The sequence below is a fragment of the Streptopelia decaocto genome, assembly GCF_964273445.1.
Source record: "Streptopelia decaocto genome assembly, chromosome: 2".
NCBI classification, from domain to species: domain Eukaryota; kingdom Metazoa; phylum Chordata; class Aves; order Columbiformes; family Columbidae; genus Streptopelia; species Streptopelia decaocto.
In genome coordinates, this window is record NC_138655.1 from 39,865,187 (window position 1) to 39,887,613 (window position 22,427).

Consider the following 22,427-nt stretch of genomic DNA (forward strand, 5'->3'; position numbering starts at 1 on the left):
TAAAGGTTCAGTCATTTATTTGGTTATTTCTGAATTCTTAAGAACATGGTTAAGGCAAGAGATAAGCATATTAGTTACAATTTGTATAACAAGTAATAAAAAGATTTGAGTATCTGTACACTACTTTTTAATATGCTTACTTACTGAATGATGCCTTTAGCTATACTCAGCTTAGCTGGCATTCTTGTGTAAACAGTATTTACTAGAACGAAAAATTAACTAGTACTAGCCATACTTCTAATACGCTACTTCAAATCTACCCTTGCAAACAGAAAGCAGTAAAAATACTTATTTGTCTTAAACACACAAAGCACAGCATTGTTCTAGGTAACAACACGTAACTTTGCAAGTGATATCTGGTTCCTTTAGTCGCAATGGCTTATAGAAGTAGTAAACTAAATAAAAGACCTATGAAAAGTCATAACAATTGGAATTTCACATTTGTCAAGCATATAAGGCGACAAGTTTTACAGTTTGTGAATGAACAAGATATGTTGAACTGTAACATTCCCAGCCATTATAGATGCAAATGCTTGATGCAGCATATCTTTTCTCAGCCTCCAGAAAGGCTCATGTGCAGAAGAAAGAAATCACTGAGTATAATAGCCCAAGTTTAGTGGAATCATCATGATATATACGTGCACACACATACACGATGCAGGTTTACACTTCAGGAATGGAGTGATCCATCAGGCTTTTCATAATGCTAGTTGCCATCCTAAAGAAAAGGAAAAGGCATTCAGTTTTGTAAGGTAACTGTAGAAGACCACTACAGCTCCTGATCCCTGTATCTTTGTCATCACTAGCCCTTTAAAAGCATTTGAAAGTTGGCCTTTTACTCCACTATTTTTGACAAGTATGTTGCTACATAAAGCCGCACCAAACTGCACACAAAAGACTCGAGGTTTTTATTAATAACTGGGCTAGCAACTTCAAAAAACATATTTTTTCAGGAGAGATTTGGCTGTGGAAAGCCAGTGCTGCCAAAGAATTAGGAAAAAAGCCAACTACATCCTGCCAAGAATCATGTTTACATCACCAGAATTAGTTGCACTAGAAACAGCATTTCAGTTATAAGGTAAATACTTGTGTTATTCACGTACTTGAAACATCTCAGAGACTCAAGTTTAGTCAAATTATGTTTAGAAAAGGGTTTTTCAAGAGAAGAAAAGGCAAAGGAGCATCACGAACATATGAATAGTTTAAAAACAGAACCAAAATACACTGTTTTCCTTAACCTGATGGTTTTAGTCAATTTTCAGACTCCCTCCACACCCTCTCCAGCCTTAATTTTTAAGTTTGTAATTAGGTCTTATCATGAGCACATTTTATTTAACCTACAAAAAAAAAAGTCACTGTCACCTTGATTATAATTAACACCACGGCTGCTTGGTTGATTACCTACCTCTTTATTATATACTCATAAATACTGGAAGGCATGACAGTAATGGTCACTACGTTTCCGGCTGTTGCCAAGATGTCTGCAATCTGGGGGTCCTGTTATTAAAGAAAACGTCATATAAGCAACATTAATCAAGCACACTATTAAGGCAGCAGTTCAAGAGCTTTTTCTAGACACATTTCACGCAGCTTGTAAGACCCACAACTCCTTGCTTGAATATTTAACCTTCAGGGCAAATCACTGAACCTGCAACACCACTTCACAGATGTTTGGTTATCAGTATCTTGCACAAACTGCCTAGAAAGGGACACAGATGTTATACACAGAATTCCTACTAGAATTTGATACAGGCTGGCAGGAGGAAGCTTATTATGTGTTGCCAGCAAAGTTAGACTAAAAATAAAAACAGAGGGTGAGACTAGCCAGGTAGATGCAGAAAGGAAGAGAATGAGTTGCCCTGCCTACTGACATAAAACTGCAAAGAAGCCTCAAAACATATGTCTCTCCAATCAAGCTGTTACCTCTCATGACTTAATTCCTCATCTTATGAACATTGATGAATGTATTAGAATCCTTTTCCCTGTCCAAAACACAATTACTATACACAGAGAGCTTTCAGCTGTCCACACCCACCACACGCTATTTTACCTTCAATCCAATTACATTCTGGCCGTTGATTTCACAGATGTTGTGCTCTGTAAGAAGTCCATTTCTTGCAGCAGAACTATCTTTCACTATTGAGGTTATTTTTCCATTCTTGAATATGAAACCAACATGTCCTGTGCTGTCCTTATGCATAGTAATAATTCGTTCAAAAGGCCTACAAAGAAGGAAAAAGACATTTAGCATGTAAAAACCATGTTATCAGTCTACTAAACCATAGAAAGCACCACAAACTATTCCAGCATCTTTGACTGTGTAAAAGTAATTGTACTCTAAGAGACCGATACATCAACTACAATGAAAAATAGTTGGGTCTTGTTAATATTTGCTAGTTTAAGCTCTTCTTTCCAGGATGAAGTCACAGTGCATTTGTAAACTTGTTTCTAAACCTTACACATTTCCCATTCTACAGATACTCCGCCATCTTGATTAATAATAGTAATAGTAGTAATAATAATAATAAACTCACAAAACATCCACACAAACATCCACACAAATGGCCATTAAAATTAGGTTTTATCTACAAATGTTAAACATCACTAAAATAGTGCAGGCAGTTTTAACAACTGCAGGCAGACCACAGGATTCTGGAGTACAAGGCTTCCCCAAGAACAATTCTATTGCTTTACAAACAATAAACCTGCAAGTCACATATTTAACTGTCAGTAAATCCAGCAAGGGGTTGGGGACTGGGGCACAGAAGTGACAGGGAATCTACTACCACAATATCTTGATTAAATACAAGATAGAAGAAACAGCTGCTCTGATAGAAGCAGCATTTCCTCCCCAGGTTAAACTTGGTTCCTAAATAAGAATGAACACTGAAAAACCTTCAAGTCACACACTTAATCATATCATGTATCAACTGACTTCTCACAGCCTATTGACCTTATGTGGAATCGTAACTATTATTACAACACACAACTAGCCAGAAGCTCATTATTTAATACAATTAAGAATCTGTATTGATTCATCACACATACTTTTAGCAAAACTGGCATTAATTCAAATGTAAATAACAGAGTTCACAAAAAACCTAAATAAAAATGCAAATGTGTTCATTACGACAGTGAATATTTTGATTCCATCTTTTATCGCTTTTTCAAAAAGTATCAGCAAAAGATAAGTTTGGTCCGAAAAAAGCATGGAACTCTTGAATTCAAAGTTTAAATTTGACTTGTGCTATCACTTTTCAGTTTAACCTTGAAAAAATGCTAAACCTCATGACACCCCAGGCAAGCATGCGCTGGAAGTTTACAAGTTAACAACTATTTTGTCTGTTATTTTGACTCTTCCCCACAAAAGGGACATTTCTGAGGATATTTACTATTGAAGTACATGGACAAACAGATTTTGTTACACATGCACTGCTGCTCAAGCAAGGGAAAACCAAAACCCCAGCGAATTACCTGGAGAGGGATAATAACAACCTGCATCTGCAGTTAGTTTTACCTGTCCCGAATGATCATGGAAATCCTTTCTCCAGAAGCCTGTTTCAGCACTTTATGCGCTTTATCAGAACTCCAGCCTGCGCAGTTTTCACCATTGATCTGCAGAACTTGGTCCCCAAACCGCAGACCAGCAAGGGATGCTGGAGAGTTTGCCTGAACTAACTGGACAAATATACCCTACAAAACAGAAGGGGGAAAAAAGAAATCTGAAACAAACAGATCAAGATGGACTAGTGGTAAATTTGCTTATTTCTTTGTGCATTTGACTAATAATTCCTTTACAAGGAATCAGAGTCTATATATAGACAGAAAACTAATTCACCAATGTTAGAAACTCTATGGCAAATCTTTCCTTCTTTTGCAACCCTATTATTTTTCAACTTCTTATTGATGATGATTTCTTAGGACCTCAGGTAAAAAAAATGCAAGGCTTTAAGAAAAGTATTTCTAGTCAAAGTACCCCTAAAAGCCGAGTAAAGCAAATCAAGGGAAACTGTAGATAATACCTTCTCGGGGAAGGAGGGAGAAAGAAAAAATCATGTTACTCAAAGAAAAACCCAGCATTTCCTGGGTTAGGAGAACTACAAAAAGCACTTTAACCCTATACGAAGCCTTGAATACAATTTTTTTTTTCAAACTTTCATATTAAATGGCCTTGCTAAACTAACCCCAAATGAAAAAAAAGTGTAGCATTTTCCACAGTAAGAATCAAAACACACTGAAACACAGAAGCTCCACAGCAGGTTTAAGGCTCCTTTGCAGCTATGTTCATGTTAAGGGAAACTCAAAAAAGCCCAAAATTACTTTTTTATCTATTCTTACTTTTCTCACCATTGTACAAATTTATTAAAAAAAAAAATAAATACTTGTAAGCCACAGGCAGTTCTCTGAATATTGCTGAACTTTAAGTACAGCCCAGCATTTCCACAAAGATAGAGAGAAAAGTCTTGAACTGCTAACAAGTATCACAGCAGCTTTGTAAAGACAATTTCATGCTTCAAACTGAAAAAAATTTACAAGGGTTTTTCAGGTGTTATAAAACATCTGCAAGTAAATTGCTCCTGTAAATTTAGGTCTTAGTCCAAACAGCTGTAACTCTATTTACTCCTCTAATAAGAGATTTTCAAATTCTGATAATGGACAAGCAATACACAACAGGCAATTTTTTTTTAGAGTAAACTAACTTCACTACTAATTTAATCCAGTAGTAAGATCTCTATAGGCAAAAGCAAATTTCTATACTTACATTGTCAACAGACTTAAGGCGAAGTCCAATTTTGCCATCTTGATCTTTACATAAAATTGCTTCGCGGATGCCTTGCTTAATCTCTGCTCTGCGAATTCCAATATCATTTCCTGTCACCGGAGCTACCATGTAATTAGTAGAAGGTCGTGTTACCAGTTGCTGATTAAAACAAAACAGCCAGACAGCTTAGTTTCAACTTTTTAAAATAGCTATGCATCAGTTTATATGAAGTGATATTTAAAAACAAAAACCAAAAAACCACACACAGAAATTAAGTCGCAACACCAGCTCTTGCCCACCCCACCCCTCAACATTGGAAATACACTGCTCAGTTTAAGACCAGAGAAAAACAGGCACTGTAACTTAAAACAATTATTTTATCAGTCAAGTATGGTACTTAAGACAAATAGTAGTCTACTCTCTAGAATGGTATATATACATTTAGTCTTTCTACTTCTGCTTTCCAAAACATGCTTGGTTGGTACCTACACCCTGTGGCTGAGCAGCTGCTGCCACTGGCAGGTTTCTCTGCACTTCTTCCTCACTGAGGCTCAGGCCCATATACTGAGAAAGTTCCGGATACAGTCTGGGGTACAAGCCTATAGGAGAAAAAAACAAAACATCAACACAACTGTTGGTTTAAGAGAACAGTTACTGCTTTCATACGTACAATTACTTCAACAAAACTTGTGCTATTGTAATGAATTTAATTTGAAAATTATGACAGAAGACCCACTTGAATCAGAGCTGTTATTCCAGCCCAGCGTAGAAAAGTAACCAGACAAGGAACACTTCTGAGATAACGCGCTCAGAGAACTTTCAGTTTCTGTTACTCCATTCACCCCTTATGGCACAAACATCAGATAGATGATCATAAATTCCAAAACCCATGTTGTGCTGTAGCCCACGAAGACATGCCCTTGCTCCAAAGCTTGTGGGGAAATATTCTCCCCACCTCCCCAAACCAGGTGTGCTGGAGAACACACATACACAGAGCGACCTTCCACCAAGTGCTAGACACAAGACAGCATTCTCGAGAGGTGACCACACCAAGGACATTCCAGATAGCAGGCATGGAGAAGTTCCTGCAGGGGACAACCTCCCAGCTGCAAGGTCCACAATGCAGTCTGCTTTAAGAGTTTTCATAAGTAGCCGTCACTTTCTCACAGCATCCAAAGGAAGTGTTCAGACATGCTTCTCAACACGACTAAACAAACACGGTCCTTAAAATATCCATCAGGAGATGCATCTATGCCAGAGAGGAGTGGGGCACAGGAAGTGGGTGGAAAGTTGAACTAGCAGACTCGTCAGAGCTTGAGTTGAATCACTCTGGAAATAAGCTTGATATTGCCCTTGACATTCCACGGACAATTAGCTGGCAGGATTTAGCAAGTGGCAGTTACAAGAACTCTTCAAGAGTCCACCCGCCATTCTCACTGAATCAGTGGGGACAGAAAAGACAGCTTGGAAAGCGAGGGAGTGCAAGGGACGGGGCCTTGGGAGCAAGGAGCCTCCCCAGTTCACAAAGCTTGGGTTTCCTGCACTCATTTATGGGCACACGTACAAAAACAGCTATTAAAAGAATCCACATTTGACCAGAAATGGAAAGTAACTTTTCTGGGAAGGAACACAAAGGTCACTGCAAGGTGAATTCCAGTGTAACTGAGAGAATTTTCTTGCTCCTTAATACTTTCAGTGGTCATGTTTGCATTTGGCTTCACATCAGAGCTGTCTTGTCTGATCTTATTTCCAGATTGATCTATTAGCTTATCTCTTCATCCATATTGATTATTAAGCTTTTAATGAATATTTCTTCTATGTTTGTCTTTTGATTGTGCTTTCAAGCTCCTAGGGTTATACCACAATTAATGTTGCACAACAGTTCTGCAGCTACTCAATTTTTCTCTTTCTGTTCTTCAAAGACCACAACACAGGATGCATCTTTGCTGGCTTTATTATATTCTCATTCAAAACAGAGACACCTCCAAATAGCAGAAAGCATCCAAAAGTTCTTGATGATGTATATTCTCCTGCCTCTGACAGGACAGAGGTATTCCCAGCAGGTTTGGCACAACCTACAGATGACGTAGGCTTCCCTTACTTTGGGATATATTGAGTGATTAAACACTCTTCAGCCATACACAAGGTGAGGTCAAGATTGTGTCATTTGGCATAAAAATTGCCAGGAGAATTCAAACTCTGGACAGCAGAAAGAAGGCTGCCAGAAAAGGACTGCTGAAGCAAACTTCAATTTGGTCTGTGAGGTGAGGTTAGGTCAGGTAAGTATCTATTCCAGAAAGGATCTATGAGACGTGGCTCTCTAGTGAGCTACACAAACTCCTGCCTTAATGCCACCTTAGACACACCAGCACCAAGAGGAGAACTGGTTACATCCACCAAGCTTTCATATCTGATCCAGCAGCATTCTTGACAGCTGTTCCAGCACTGCTGCTGCTGATGCTGGTTAGAGGTTTCAGGCCTTTTAGACCAAGTATAACTTAGTAGCCCAGAGCTCTAAACTCAAACATACCCATGCCCCTTCGTGAATGTACATGTGCATGGCAGAAGGAGAGGAAAAACGGGTACAAGTAATTCGTCTTTAGGTCTGACGGATTTCCCTCCAGACATTTGATCCCAAGATCTGTTGGAAGCTTTATGTTGACAGCCTGACAAGATTAAGTTCTAACTTCCTGGGCACTTCTCTATTGACAAAAATTCCTGTTTGTTTGTTCCCAAGGGAGCTCATGTGGAGAGGAAAGACACTCAGACTCACACTGCCCTCTAAAGCTTACAAAAAAAAAAAAAAAAACCAAAACACTTAATAAGGACAAATAAGTTTGTGAGGTCAGAGTTAAAAAGAGCTCAAATGGTACCAACAGCAGATCTTGTTATGTTAGGTTCACTTGGAAAAGGTTTCAAGAAGTTAGAAGGGTTAGTGTTTGCCACAACTTTCTATTATAAACAAACACTGTTTTTTGACTGCTATACCACCACTACCAAGGTGGTTTGGCGCAGATGGAATGGTGCTGGCCTTTCCAAAAAGGCATGGTCTCAGCATTAGTGAACAGAATTACCTATTTATAGGTATTTTTGACTGTACTGTAGTTTTAGGCTTTCATAACTACTTTCCACAACATGAAGACGCTATACAGTACGCAAGCTTACCTCCATCATGAGGAATGGGAGCAGAAGCCTCGGACAAGATTGCTGGATTAGCTGGATTTGAAGAAAATGCAGTCTGAGCCTAAAAACAAAAAATCAAGTATGTTATCTTGTAGAAGAAAAATCTATGAAAACATTATTAAGCAGCCAGGAGAAGAAGTATTTTCTTTTTATTTGTACATGCTAGTTATTATTATTCTTGAAGCTCTGAAGTCACTTTTTTTTTTTTAATAAATAGCTTCAATACAATACGCTGTAGTAGCATCAAACTACTGCAGCAGATCAACTTTTATCTTCCTCAGTAATAATGCAGAAAGGCTTTTCTGTCAATCAGGTTTGGTTTTGTTATTAATAAATTAAATTTGTTATTAACTTAATAGCAAGTTAAAGAGCATAAGATCTCCTAAAAGACACATTAAACTTGGCTAACAAAGCTTTATAACTTTAAGTTTTAAGGTACAACCTTTGGCAGAGCATTTTGTGATTACTTTTTTCAGCTGGCTAGCAGCCATTTTTATCTCTTCACCATTTACATACATTATTCCCGAGTTCTGCCACACTTCTTTACAAGTTGTAAGTTAAGTTCCACACAATCCAATGTTACCAGTTTAATGCCCTCTGAAAGAAACAGACCTCATGAGATCATTTTTCTGCACACTCAGCTTACTTTCTATATTGCTCAATGACTTACAAATATAAGAGACCATATTAAAGCAAGCCAGTTTCTTTTCTTCTCAGTACCTCAGATACTACTTTTTTGTCCTTGTGTAATCACGACCAGGCAAAAACGCTGCTGTACAGAGGCCTGCTAAGTCTGATGTAAATAGCTACCCCAATAGCTTTCCTAAGTTTCAACATCAAACTGGGGGGGGGAATGGAAATCACTAAATGCATAGTTAATCATCATGCTGAGCAGGGCACATAAATCATCTAACACAACATGACATTTAAATTACTTTATGTTTTTAAGGAAATCATGCTTAAAAATAGAAGACTTCGTAGTCCTGTGCTCTCCAGGAAGTTGTTTTTAGAAAAAAGTTTCAGAGCAAGAATGACTCATTTTTCAATATTAGATATATTTAGAAGAACAGCCACCAACTCAAATCCTGGACAAAAAGAACAGGTTAGAATATTTAATGTAACAAGTACATTTGTTTTAATCAGCTGTTATTTTAATCTCACTAGTTGTGGATACAGACTTTGTCTTTCACTACTATGTCCCCTCCCACACTAAGAGTGCTCTCATGTGCATTTAAAAAGACAGTATTTAAATAATCCAGGTTTTGGGAGAGGCGAATCATTTGGCCTTTGCTACCAAAAATATCAGTGAAAACAGACTGCCTTAATCTTAAAATAATGGCATTTAGCAACAATAATACTTATTTGCCCTCTCTCACAACTATACTCAGTAGACAGCCCATTACCCACCTAGTTCCTCCTATGATCACTGGGAATGAGATGCTGTCGTGTCACTTCACCGCTGAAGGGCAACCTTCCCCATTGACAATGGCAGCAGGGACACCCGAGCCTCCCCACCCAGGATCTGTAACTGAATGCTCTTGGCTCTACCTCCCTTCTCTCCCAGCCTCGCATCAATTTTCTCAAACTGTCTTGCTTGACATCCCACCCATCAAGTGGCAGAACTCTGAAATCCTAATTTACGCTCTGAGTGGACAATCACCTTCAAGCATGACAGCAAGCATCTGTCCTGCAAAAACTGATTTCCAGAAAACTGATATTTGACATTACAGAGTCACCAGGGATTAAACTAGTTTAACCATTTGTTATGCTCCCTATAGAAATCGCCATAAAGTTTACTCTTATTTGTCTGTGAAACACCACAATAGACTGCAGGCATAATCACATGAACAAAGCACTTCTGCCCAAGTTCATAAGCCCCAATGAGCATAAAGGCAAGACCATTTACAAGAAGAGTCCTGGCTCTATAAAATGACAGAACAAGGCTTACAGAACTCAGCATATAGACAACCTACTTCATGCGGTGGTCACTAAAGTTAAGTAGTAGAAAGACCAGATGTAATATTTTTAATTGTAATATATAAACTCTAGCAGTTGGTTGTTAAAAGGCTGAAGGAGCACATTCTTGGCTCCAGGCTAGGGTTTGTTTTTTTTTTTTCCTTCAGTTCAGCATCACCTGACTGCAGATAAAGGACTTTGGTAAGATAAGAAGAATGGGGCAGGGTAGGAGGACACAACAGGGAAAAATCCCAATGTAATGCCCACAATTTCAAGAGCCCCAACCCACACATACAAACATGGGGGAGACGGAGGCACTCTGCTTTGGGACAGCACAGGAGAGTTAATAAGCTGTTCTGGGCAGTTTGCTCAATTGCTTCCCAACCGGGAGGACAAGGACAGAGGCAGCAGACACCTTAAAATACACTATAATTCATTCAGAGTCACAGAATAACTCATTGCTGTTGTTTAACCTGGGAGAGAATCCAGTTTAAGTTTAGGAAAGAAAAATGGAAGCTAGGTAAAATGCTGAGGAAAGCAAGGAAATTCCTTGTAAAATATATTCATGTCAAATTTCTCATGGAGTTTTATCCAGTAACATGGTTTTCGTTATTTTGTTCCACAAATAGTTTTTTCGTCCTCAGCCTGTTTAATAATAACGATACATTCTTACACATACAGGGTTTTACACAAATATGACAATCTTGGAAGTACTGAGAGAACTGATCACTACCATGACACAGCCAGAGTACAAGTCTGTGATTCCCGATGACGTTATGAAAGTCCGTGTTCTTTTTTTTGTGCACAACTGACTATGAAAGCTTTCTGCCACAGGTTTGGACACCAGGAATGAGACACAGCAGGTTTATTAGTTCAGTTAATATCTATTCATCACATGAGAGCTGAAGTATGAGAATAGACTGACTGTGTTTGTCTACTTAAGACCACGTAACTATACTTTAAAAAAAAAAAAAGCCAAACGTATCAACACATTAAAGACAGATGACTATAAATAAATATATAAAACAAAATAAATATACCTCACAGTAATAAAATAAGCATTGATCATATTTTATCAAGCTAAAAAGTAAACAGTTTGTCTTTCCCGTTTCAGAGTATGATGGTAAAATACGAACTCATACGTGCAATAAAAGTTTCCCCTCCCCTAGATTAAAAATCATCACATCTATTACTGTCACCAAACCTCATCTTATTACAGCCCAACATACCTGAATAACTTTGTCCACCTTCAGATCTTCCAGGGAAGGATAGAGAGACATTTTGATGCAGTCTCACTGGGTAGAGGGAAGACCAAAAAAAAAAAAAAGGGGGGGGGGGGGGGGGGGGGAGCAAACAACAGGGTTGGTCATCAGATATATTTACTTAGCATTACATCCTAAAACAAGCATAAAAGAATAAGAAAAAAAACAAAGTGTTAAATAAGTGATCTGTGACCTGCACATCTTAGCACTACAGATACCTGGCATTGCAGATAGATTAAATGGGCAGCCTTAATGGAATTTGTTAGCAATAATACCCTTTGCTTAATAGGCTCAATTGAATATCCTTAGCGTTGTCAAAGTTTACGTCTCAATGATGAGAAAGCCTATACAGAGAAAACCGTTTACATGAAGTATTGCAAAGACAGATTTTAAGAGGTCAGGAATGCAATGACGATGAGGGTTCAAAGGGGAAAAAAAAAAAAAAAAAAAAAAAAAATCTCGAATGACTTTCCTCCTACTCCTCCTCCCAACTGGGGACAGTATCTTATATACAACTGTGGAAGCTTCCACCCTGTTATCCAAAGTATCCAAACACTTCCATTAGTTCAAGTATTCCAGTAAGAAGCCACTAAAGCGAACTGGCTTCCCAAGTCCATTTGCAACACAAGAACTGGCTTCCTGAGTCCCCTTGCAGAAAGGAACTATAAACCAGCAAGATTCAGTCAGTGGTGAGTTTCAAAACACACAGAGGCTTCAGGCTGACTCTCATGTGATGCTGGGAGAGCCCTGTGAGAACTCCTCAGGAAGTAATACAGCAAAATAAAACCAAGGATGGAAAAAAAGAGGCAAGCAAAACAAAAATCCCACTCCATGTGACCCTCTAAGGCACCACACTGACACCCAGCTCTGCCAGAGCCAGGCACCTGAGGCTTCAGGAAATCCCATTTTTCCAAAGCTCCTTCACACATTCTCACTGAGGTCAGCTGAACTTTCCAAAACCATAATAAAACATCTCACATCAACATATGGGAGCATTTTAACAATGGGGGGAGCAGGACATAAGACAACAAAGTGTGATACAGCTTTGCAAATTGGAAAAGGTACTGAGAACACAGTTAATGAGTTCTATTAAAAGCTTTTGGTTTGGGGATTAATTTTCTCATCCAAAGAACAGAGGTCCTTATTTGTGTAGCAACTTAGCAAAAATTTCAGACTAAGAGTGACCACTGCATAAATCCTTGAGCTACTGCTTCTATAAGTGCAGATATTGATTAAAACAAACAAACAGAAAAAAAAAAACACACCACAAAACACACACGCACCGATGCCTAATATGATATTGCAGTAACACAATAGACATCTTTTCCTATTACATTAAGCTCTCTGACAGCTCTTCTACTTGTTCAGGAGAGTGGCCAACAGCTCCAGTATCATGTCAAACCACCATTAAAACTTTTAAAAAGCGTGCCCTAGATGGGACAGAGATCTAAACTGTGAACGCGTGGCCAGTTCTCTTGCAATAATTAATTGCTACTGACATTTTTGACTAATTGTTGCAACTAAACCAAACATAATCAAAGCCTGGAAGCCTTATAAATTAAACACAGAACTTCAAACTGGTTTTAAATGTGTGTTTTAATCCAGCATTGACCTGAAACAATCAAGTGCTTTTGCTCAACCAAAATGGGTCACAGCAAACGCAAGCCCAAGCGCAGCAAACCCCTCACTCGGGTAAGCGGAGCCGGGACACTGCGTTCTGCTGCCAGCACCAGCCGAGTCGCACACAGCATCACACTCACCGTCTACGCTACAGATGCCCCAGTACATCCCAGCACCAGCCCAAGTCCTGGCACAAGCTCAAAGTCAGCACAGAGGCACAGCTGGGAGAAGAGGGCAGGCTGAGGACAGTGCGTTCCCAAAGTCACCCTGTTTCAGGGCAATGAGGGGCACAGGAGCAGCGTTTTGCTGGTGGCGAGCTCTGACAGCCGCAGAGCACAGAACAAGGTCTGCCAGGTCCCTGGGCCCTGTGACCAGCTTCCACACCACAAACCCCAGCGTGCTCACATGCCGGACAGCTTTAGTTCCCCTCCACAGACCAGTCTCTGCACGCAATTACTGGTGCTGCTTGTCCCAGACCAGAAACCTCAACCTTCCTCTGGCTTACAAAGAAGAGCGTGGTCCTTTCTGTAGAAAAGTATTAGCAAACGCACACGTCTTAGTTCTCAGATGACACTCCAGCAGCTTATCCTCCTACTTTACAATCTCCTTGGTCACCTCCCATCCACAGCTCACAAACACAGGCGTTTGTCATTGCTACCGGGGAGGTCCCCCTATCATAATCTCACTAGTTACTATTTTTGGTTTTCCGACTAAACAACCAGAATAACTGTCACCACTGTAATTGCATCCAGTGAGCTCATAACTTTGGGTATGGAGTTTTCAACTTCTGCACAGACATTCGTAACACACCTTGTTAGGTAGTGTGAGATGCATAAAAATGCAGCATTTAGTTTAGAATATGATTTTTTTTTTAATAACAATTGCCACTGTCAGGGACCACCAGCAATCACAGCAATCACCTGTCCACAACTTCTGTACAACGTTATTCACAGTATAAAAAAGGGTTTCCACAGGCATTGTAACAGCTCTTGGAACTGGGGAGTGGCTACCACAGAATGTGAGTCACTACAACCTCCTTTTCTCTCTTAAAATCTACATCAACACCTGAATAATTTTACTTCATCACTTCCATATTCCCGTGCCTTGTGAGGAACACAAGTGTTTAGGAAAGCAAAAGTGAAAAACAAAGGTGGATTGTGGAGCAGGAAGGAGAGCCATAACTCAGCTAGTGACCCACAAACCTGGCAGTGAAGACCTCTCCCCATTTCTCAGCACCTTGGTTGTGAAGTTCAACCACCATCACCCATCAGCTCATCCCACCACACAGATCCTGTCTGCCAAAGGCAAGCGTGGGGCCACTGGCCAGAGATACGTGGAAAGGCGCCACTCGTGACACCCTGGGGCTGCCAACAGGAAGTGTTGTGGGTGGGAGGGATCCCAACTGCCCTTGGTGACACAGCTGGGAGAAGACAGGCTTCCACGCATACTCTCCAGGTCAGAAAGTGTAGAGCTGAAGGCAATGTGGGATCCATCTGAACCCCAAGCCTGGCCAGCCTGTAAGCGACTGCTGCCCCTGAAAACACCAGCAGCCAACACTGGGGGAGGTAAAAAAAGCAAAACAAAACAAAAGACACCACCCGCAAGTGTTTTCTGCCTGTGGCACATGGAGAGATGACAGCAAGCCACAAAGCCAGCACCTGAACTGAAACATTGGTTTCCACTTCCACTTGAGTAGATGCTCATGAATCCAAAAGTTGATCTTGAAAGCAGATCCAGTGCAAAAACACCTGGAGGTCAGGCTAAGACAGAAGGAACTGGGCAACTGTTTTGCAAGACACGTTCTCCGCCAATAACTCAGAGTTTCCCTTCTGAGCCGTATCTAATTAGCCTCTGAGCAACTGCTCTCATTATGCATTTAGCTCTGAAATCTCCTGCCTCCATTTCAGACCCGGAGCAGAGCTCACTTGCCCGAAAAGGGGCGTCACATCCATTCCACCCCTACAGCAATATTTAGCCCGTGTAAGAAGCCATTACAAATGCCCGAGTTCATTACAGACACCGGCCGAGAAACACGGTCCTTGCGCAACGACCCTGGAGCCTGAACGAGAGGTCAGAAGACAGTCCCACCCCCAAACCCAAGACCGCGGGAGGGTGCGCAGACGGACAGGTATTTACTCGCCGTTTTCTCTGGCCGCGGCCCAAGGAGCCCCTCGGGGAGCCGGGTCCGTCTTGCCCGGCAGCGGCTGCCTCCCCCGGCCGGCTCCGGGAAGCGCGTCGCCCCGCACTGCGCCGCCGCCCCACAGGAGCACGACACGGCTCGGCGGCGGCAGCAGCGGGGACAAGCGCTGCCCTCGCAAGCGGTACAGCGAAGCCACCTCGGCACTGCCCAGCCGGCCTCCCTCGCCGCGCCCGCGCCCCCTCCCCGCTCCGCCATGTCCGCAGCCCCCCCCCCCCGCCTCCCTCTCCCCTCACGCCGCCGAGGATGGGCCGCCGCCCCCGGCCCGCGCACAAAGGGCCGCGGGGAAAGGGCCCCCATCCAGCCGGCCCCAGCCTCTCCTTTACCTCCGGCCCAGACGGCAGCGGGGCCCTCAGCGGGGACAGAAGCGGCGGCAGCGCCTGCACCAAGTCCCGGCAATGCCGCTATGAGCGGAACGGGGGCGGTGGCGGAACTGGCCGGGCCCCGCGCATGCTCCGCGGCGGCGGGAGGGGGCCGGGCCGGGCCCGGCGGGCGGGGAAGGGGCCGTAGCCGGGGGTCTGTGCTGGCGGCTGCGGGGCGGACGGCAGGGTCGGGCAGCCGGATGGCGGTGGCCCCGATCCGCTAGAAACGGTGCCGCTCTGCTCGCTCGTTTTACTCATTGTTCACTTTTGCGCTGCCTTGTCAGCAGTCATTTACCTTTATTGGTGAACAGCTGTCACCTTCGCAAAAGAAAAAGTATCCTTTCTGATTCATCTGATTCATTTTACAGCTTTTTTTTTTTTTTTTTCTTTCCCCCGGTAATTAAGCACGCCCAGGTAACTGCCTTGTTTTCTCTGGTTTCGTGTTTCCCGGTCAGGCGTCGGGGAGTTGCGACACGTCAGAGCCGGGTGCTGACGTCACGACACGTCAGAGCCGGGGGTGCCCACGTCAGCACCTGGAGCAGAGCATTTCTGAAGAGCTCCCGTGGGGAAGCCGTGATGACAAGTGTACCGGCGACAGGGAAGTGCCAGAACAAGCTCGGAAAGAGGCTTTCATGCTCAGTTACCCTAATTATCCCACATTTGCCTTATTTTACAGCGTGAACTTCTCTAGCATCAATTTCCAGTATTTAAAATCCTTCATCACTAGACTGCCTATTGTCAAATCTTGTTCAGCATGTAGATAATTAAATGTGCTGAGCACCCTGGACCTTCTCTTCAGGTAAGAAATCAGGGCATTCACTAAAGAGTTTATTTGCCAGCACTGAGGAAGGAGCTCTGCTCCTACCTCCAGTCTCTTTCTCCTGTTCGCAGCCAGTCCTGGCACTTGTCCAGCTTTTCCATGGGACAGCTTAGCTCAGCGGAGCAGCAGAAATCGAATCCACCAAAAAACAGGGATGTTTTTTTCTGCTGGGTTAGAGAGCCAAACCATCAACAGAAAGATCTCACAAGCACCAGTGCCGGCCAGAGCAGGGGAAGGGAGGGTGTGGCTGAAAACAGGAGAGAAGAGGTGGAGGAAGGAGAAGTGGGTATGAAAAGGAAGGGTGATTCCCTTCCTTCTGGCACTAACAGGCTGTTTCTTCATTAGGGCTGCCTGCACAATTATAACCCTAGTTAAGCTAAACAGAGATTTTGTTGTGATGTATATTTTCCAATCCTGATTACGTCTCTTGATCCTCTCCAGTTGTCAGCATCTTCGGTGGGCACCAGAGGGATGTGTAGGGTTGGGATAGCAGCCGCAGCAGTGCTGAATACAGAGGTCCAACCTCTCTCCAGCTGCTCTTAATGTTGCTGTGTCTACAACCGGCAATCAGCTGTGTCTGGCACCTTCCTGTATGAGCATGTGAACCTTTGTCTACTGAGTCATTCAGTTACAGATTGTTAAATATATATGAAGTGCAATGTTTGGTTTAGGGTATAAATTCATGAAAATCCTGTGTTCGGTGCCTCCTGGGCTGGGAGGAGGAAGAAAAGTTCCGGTTTAATAGCAACAGTTGATTACTGCTTTTGTTGTGCGGCCAAAGGTGATTGTTGAAATAAGTGCAGTAAAACGTTTAGAACTTTACATGCTCAGAACAAGGCTGTAACTCTTCATCCTGGAGAAGAGAAGGTTCTGAGGAGACCTTATTGTGGATTTCAGTACTTAAAGGGGGCTTATAAGAAAGATGGTGACTGACTATTTAGCAGCGCCTGTTGCAATAGGACAAGTGGTAATGGTTTTAAAGTAGAGTAGATCCAGACTAGATATAAGGAAGAAATTTTTTATTATGAGGGTGGTGAAACACTGCAGATTGCCCAGAGAGGTGGTAGATGTCCCATCCTTGGAGACATTCAAGGCCAGGCTGGATGGCACTCTGAGCAACATGATCTAGTTGAAGATGTCCCTGCTCATTGTACGGGAGTTGGACCTTTAAAGGTCCCTTCTGACTCAAGACGTTCTATTATTCTATGATTCCATGAGCTCAGTGAAGTGAAGCCCTGCTCCCAGCCTGGAGAATCAAGACCACTGTAGTGTCTATATGGAATGGAAATCACAGGTGTGTGATTGACAGTTGTCCAGGTCATGCAATTCTGCTGGATGCTGGTGCTGACAACTGAAGGGGAATGTTTTCCTTTGTTTAGCCATTGAATGCCCCTCTCATGTCGAATACATTGCTCTTTTCTCCAGAAAGCTAGGTTGTTATTTGCTATTTCTGCATTACTTTGTCTCTTGTCATGGTCTCTTGAGACAGCTTGCTATCAAGGTATCCATCTGATGGATGTCAGACCTGCACTGTCAATGCACACTTCCTGATTTTACCCATGAGTCTGTAATGGACATTCATTTTTGCTAGGACATCATAATAAAGAAAGTGGCTTCATATAGTCTATTACTTGCTGGGCATACTCTGTGTGCACTATTAATAGTATGTCATCTAAGAACAAGCAAAGTCCAGGTTACAGGCAGCAGTTCTGGCACAATGTCCACCTAGGGGACATCCACCTTGGTAACAAAAGTGAATTTCATTTTCTCTAAAACATGAAATACAATTTCAATAAATATTTTGAAGAACAATATAAGGATGCATCCTTGCTAAAAACAGCTTTTGGAGAGATAAAATTAACCTTGTACCGAAAAGCTTTCTCAAAGTTATTGTTCATTTATATGTAGGAACAAAACATAGTAAAATAGAATGATAATTTCTAGAAAATGACTACATCTAATCTGTGGAGCCAGTGCAGTTTGGTATGTCTCAGGGGCCTCGTCATTCAAATACATAGACTAGAGGCAATTCCAACTGCAATTCTAGTCTAACCCATGGGTCTGAGTTTCCTTCCTGGGGAAACCAAAGCTTGGAAGGGGATGACACACGCTGCAGTCGCTCTGTGACATGAACTGAGGACCTGGGACAAGGGAGATAATTCTGTGCCCTTGAATTCAGAGGGGGGCAGCAGAAGGGCCCAGCTGTACCTTTCTAAGAACTTCACTGAAATTGGGGAGCTCTGAGGCGTCGGAAGTGAATCACCCAAACAAATGGCTCTTGATTAGTGCCCGAGGTACTTGGAAGAAGATTATCTATTGTTTGACAGAGGTGGAACAAATGGCCAAGTTATCAGATTTTGCTTGTTGAAATTAGAACACCCATGGACAATAACATGGCAATATTCCATTGTCAATATACTATTTGTGGGGTCTTTTTACTATTCTTGTGCCAACTTTCAAAGAATAATAGAAACCACCTACTGATCTGTATCAGTCTCAACAGTTGCAAAAATCTTAATAAAATTATGCATGGTTGTTACCCAAAAATCCATGTTTCTCCTTTGAAGCAGGAAACAAGCTGTGCTTTTGTTCGTTAGGAAATTCTCCACCCATTCAACAATGAGATGTTATCTACGGTCACTCAAAACCTGTACGAGCTGTGCAAGATAGCACCCTGCCAGTGCTGGAAGTAGAGTAGTTGTATTAAAGTGGTTCTGTACCTGGGGAAGTTACGAGGGAGTTAACGGGACCTGCTCTAAGCCAGGTGCAAGGAGTGCCCTGACGTATTGTTTGTATTTCTAGAACAAACCAGCCCCAAAACAGCTTAAGTAACTGTGCTGCATTGCACTGAGCTGTGTCAATACACCTCTAGACTTTGTAAATAAGACTTTTTGCAGTTTGCATCTAGAAGCAAGAATTTCAGCATAAAAACCTTTTATACAGAAGAAATTGCATTACAGGAGCTTCACTCCAGTAAAGCACTTACCATTAGAAACTGCTGGGATTAAAATTGCCCAGGTCACTTTGTTTCTGACTCCCTGTTCGTATATGTTTTATCCCCGCTTTGACGGGCAATGTATGTATTACTTTCATTGTCCCTTCCTCAGCCCATAGGGTGGATGGTGCTCAGTGAATGTATAATTTTCCACTGTTCACTTGGCAGTTTCATGCCTGATTTCCTGTCTGCTATTCAAACTCGCCTCTAAAGATGGAAATGCTAATGCTGTCACCGTCTTTTCTAAGTAACACTCCAGTGTCTGAGTGCTGTGCAAACAGTTACTAATTTTCTATCCTAATTCCCAGGATACAGACAGGGAATTCAGGCACTTCAGATGAATACACTCATGATGCATTATTTTGAGCTCTCAGCTCTATAAACTTGTGGGTCATGTTTGTGTGAGAATACAGAAGATATTCTGTTAAATCCCCACCTTCTTGACTTCACTCACAGTTGCGTGCACCCAACACTTCTGAAAATTAGACTCTAGGGCCTTTGTGGGGCAACTGGAAAATGAGGAAAATACAGGAACCACTTGTGGAGCGTCTGGCAAGAGAGCTTGTTTGTCAGGAGAGCTCTGCGGCAAAGGTGGGAACAGCATCCAACTGCTCAGCCTGACAGTCCAGGGCGTGAGCAGCAAGGTGTTCCTCTCTGCTCCTCAGCCATTAGACACCTTCCAGCCTTGACAAGAGATGAAGCAGAGGTCCTGCAGACAAGAGGCTCCTTCATGCAACGGCCCTGAGTCAGTCCTAGGAGAGAGGAGACAGGAAAGAGAGCCAAGGAAGGGCTGGATTTGAGCTCTACGTGGGCAGGCGGGAGCGGTGAGTGTGCCCTTCCTGTGCCTGATCCACAAGTGGGATTTCACTGGGAAGGACTTAAATAGCCTGAACAACTCTTTCATATCTCTGACGTACGTGTTTCAGTCTTTAAAAGCCTGTACTCTTTGTTTTCATGTTGTAAAGACTAGAAACAGAAGGTAGGCATAGTAGAAATAAGGCATGTATTGCACAATAATGGTGATTTTTACTGTTTACCTGCTTCCCTAGGAATTCAATGTTTTTTCCTTTCTTCCAGTGTCTCTAAATCAACATTTTACACATTCATGTTAGACACAGTCTGATTCAGGCTGTGGTTATGGTCTCTGATTTAGGTGGCATTCTGTGGTCTAGACAAGGCATGAAGCCAGACTAGAGGACTACAGACAGACCCCTCTGCCCTTGAAATATGGAGCCTGGTGGAGCCTACTTCTGTGGTCTGCCTTTACTGGGTCACAGTGATACTCTCGAGACAGCTGAATGTGAAACTTCAACAAGAGTTTAGATGGGCTTGAGTGCCACTGTCCAGGAAGCTCCACTGAGATCATTAGGCGGACAGTCCACTTGAGAAGGACACCCTGGCCACCTCTCCTTCCTACTTTGCAAACACAAGGCACAAGTGCTTGCAGCAAGAGTGGCACGAGGAAATGTGAGCTGTGACACTTTGATGGGAGCCTGGCACCTTGTCTTGAAAGGCCACTGAGGATAAATTTGAGCAGCCCGTGGGCTGGGGTGGTGGGATCTGTCTTGCACTGTTGTGGCCACTGGAGCTGTAACTTCTGGCAGAAGAGGAGAAAGACAGCTGGGGCTTGCAGCGATGTCAACCACTTCAGCAAGGCCCACCAGTGGTGTCTGTTGGAGAATTTTTATGGTACTCCGAAGGCAAATTAAACAACTTTGTGCATATATATAAAATAAAAAAAATTAATGAACTATGCATTGGGCAGATTCCCACCACAATATGCAGTTCTAGATGGAGTCTGCAAACATGCATTACAAGCAGATTCCCTAAATACATTTGCACCAGCACCAACCTCAAGAATAGTTGCCTGGGGCAGCTTCGTCCCACTGTGGGTCCATCCCCAGTCCAGCTCTGCTGCCCAAAAGTGGCCCCTGAGCTTGGGCCCTTTAGCATTCCCTTCCAGGATGGCTACAAGACAATGCTGAAGCTGTTTCTTATCTCATCACCAAGGGAAACTTCACTCCCTTGCAAGGAGTCTGTTCAGTCCCTGGCATTCCTGCTACCAGAGAGTTTAACCCCTTCTTGCAGTTGAGCATCCTTGCCCTCCATGCCAGATCATTCCTCAGTCACAAATTGCCACTGCTGAGCAGTTAAAATTAGAATTTCCCTTTTGCATCTCTCACCACTGTAAGTCTTTAGACCAGCCTGAAAATTCTGGGGGAGGCTGTCATGGGAACTTGAATTGCTGTGGGCGGTCAGAAGGCGGCTTATCCAAGGGCACGGGTTGGTGTTGGCACAGCGCCCCTGGCTTTGCTGGGGAGCTGCCTCCACACTGACTCAGCAAGTCAGATGCTTTCCGTGGCTCAGGAGTGGTGTTTTTTGGAAGTCTGCCACCGCATTTCTGACTACACCAAACCTGTTTAACTTCTGAAATCAGATGCTGGAGTCATATGGCTACAGGAGCACCGATATTTGTCAATTTGTGAAGAAAAGCAATCATTTGTTCTCATGTATGAACCTCCCAGCTCTTTCAATGCTTTTGTCTTTTACCTTGTATTTTGTCTTTATCTTCCTCAGTTCCTGTCCTCTGCAACACCTACCTGTCATTTCTCATCCGTAAGTTTTTTCTTCCTACATTACCATGTTCTTTTTGTGTATTTCATTTTTGTCTTTCTACTTGTGGTTTAAGTCTCTTCATCTGCAAAGGCACTAGAGGTAGATCTCTGGTCTTTGCCTGTTTAAATTTAAAAATAACGTGAAAATATATAGAAAGAAATGGGTAAAATGCAATATTGCAGCAATTCTGGTAGTGGAAAATCAGTATGACTTGTTAAACATCAGCACATATGGATAGTTTTTCAAATTAACTGTCTGCATTCAGTTGCAATTTGATTTTCTCAGGCCAGAAAGCTGATTCACACATAAAGCTAGTAGGCTGTGCTGTGGACAGCTTGTTTATGGAGTCCCATATTAAGCTCTTTTTAATCTAATGTGGACAGTTGAGCAGCCTCAACCTTTGAAGTTGCTTTCATATTATGTCTATTACAACACCATGCCTTGTTTTTCCTTTCTTCTGCATAATGAAGATGTTGTTCACTGCCAGGGGTCCTTAGAGCCAGAAAAAAAAAAAAAAAAAGGCACTCTTTGGCTGCATAGAAATATGATCATGAAGACAAATACATCACAGAAGAGGATTGAAGTTATGACTGCCAGATTTCTGGTGCAATACAGAAAGGCCCTCATTCTTCAATTCTTCACTTGCATCCTCCA

At 42.5% G+C, this 22,427-nt stretch overlaps 2 protein-coding genes across 4 annotated transcripts in view; one reads left to right on the forward strand and one right to left on the reverse strand.

Annotated features, from left to right (window-relative positions):
• On the reverse strand, positions 1–15,435 carry SDCBP (syndecan binding protein). The gene is made up of 9 exons (XM_082046143.1): positions 15,307–15,435; positions 11,131–11,196; positions 7,928–8,006; positions 5,252–5,361; positions 4,763–4,921; positions 3,518–3,693; positions 2,051–2,222; positions 1,406–1,497; positions 1–718 (listed from the first exon to the last, which is right to left on the reverse strand). The coding sequence occupies exons 2-9, from the start codon at positions 11,179–11,181 to the stop codon at positions 664–666; spliced, it is 894 nt and encodes a 297-aa protein (XP_081902269.1). The 5' UTR covers positions 11,182–11,196; positions 15,307–15,435; the 3' UTR covers positions 1–663.
• The window catches only part of CYP7A1 (cytochrome P450 family 7 subfamily A member 1), a 26,528-nt gene continuing 15,312 nt past the window's right edge, over positions 11,212–22,427 (forward strand). For 2 of the 3 annotated variants that reach the window (XM_082046139.1, XM_082046141.1), the window contains exons 1-2: positions 11,212–14,911; positions 15,798–21,773. In XM_082046139.1, the coding sequence (XP_081902265.1) occupies positions 21,595–21,773 (179 nt within the window). In that variant the 5' untranslated portion in view covers positions 11,212–14,911; positions 15,798–21,594. Of the gene's footprint in view, positions 14,912–15,557; positions 21,774–22,427 lie in introns of those variants that run through there. The other variant, XM_082046140.1, reaches the window with a different exon arrangement.

Excerpts from the sequence above, each read along its gene's own strand:
- SDCBP (XM_082046143.1), bottom strand. The coding sequence starts at position 11,181 with ATGTCTCTCTATCCTTCCCTGGAAGATCTGAAGGTGGACAAAGTTATT. Across the intron at positions 5,362-7,927 it reads TCCCATTCCTCATGATGGAG|GCTTGTACCCCAGACTGTAT; the intron begins GTAAGCTTGCGT and ends TTTCTCCTATAG. Across the intron at positions 2,223-3,517 it reads TCCATGATCATTCGGGACAG|GCCTTTTGAACGAATTATTA; the intron begins GTAAAACTAACT and ends CCTTCTTTGTAG.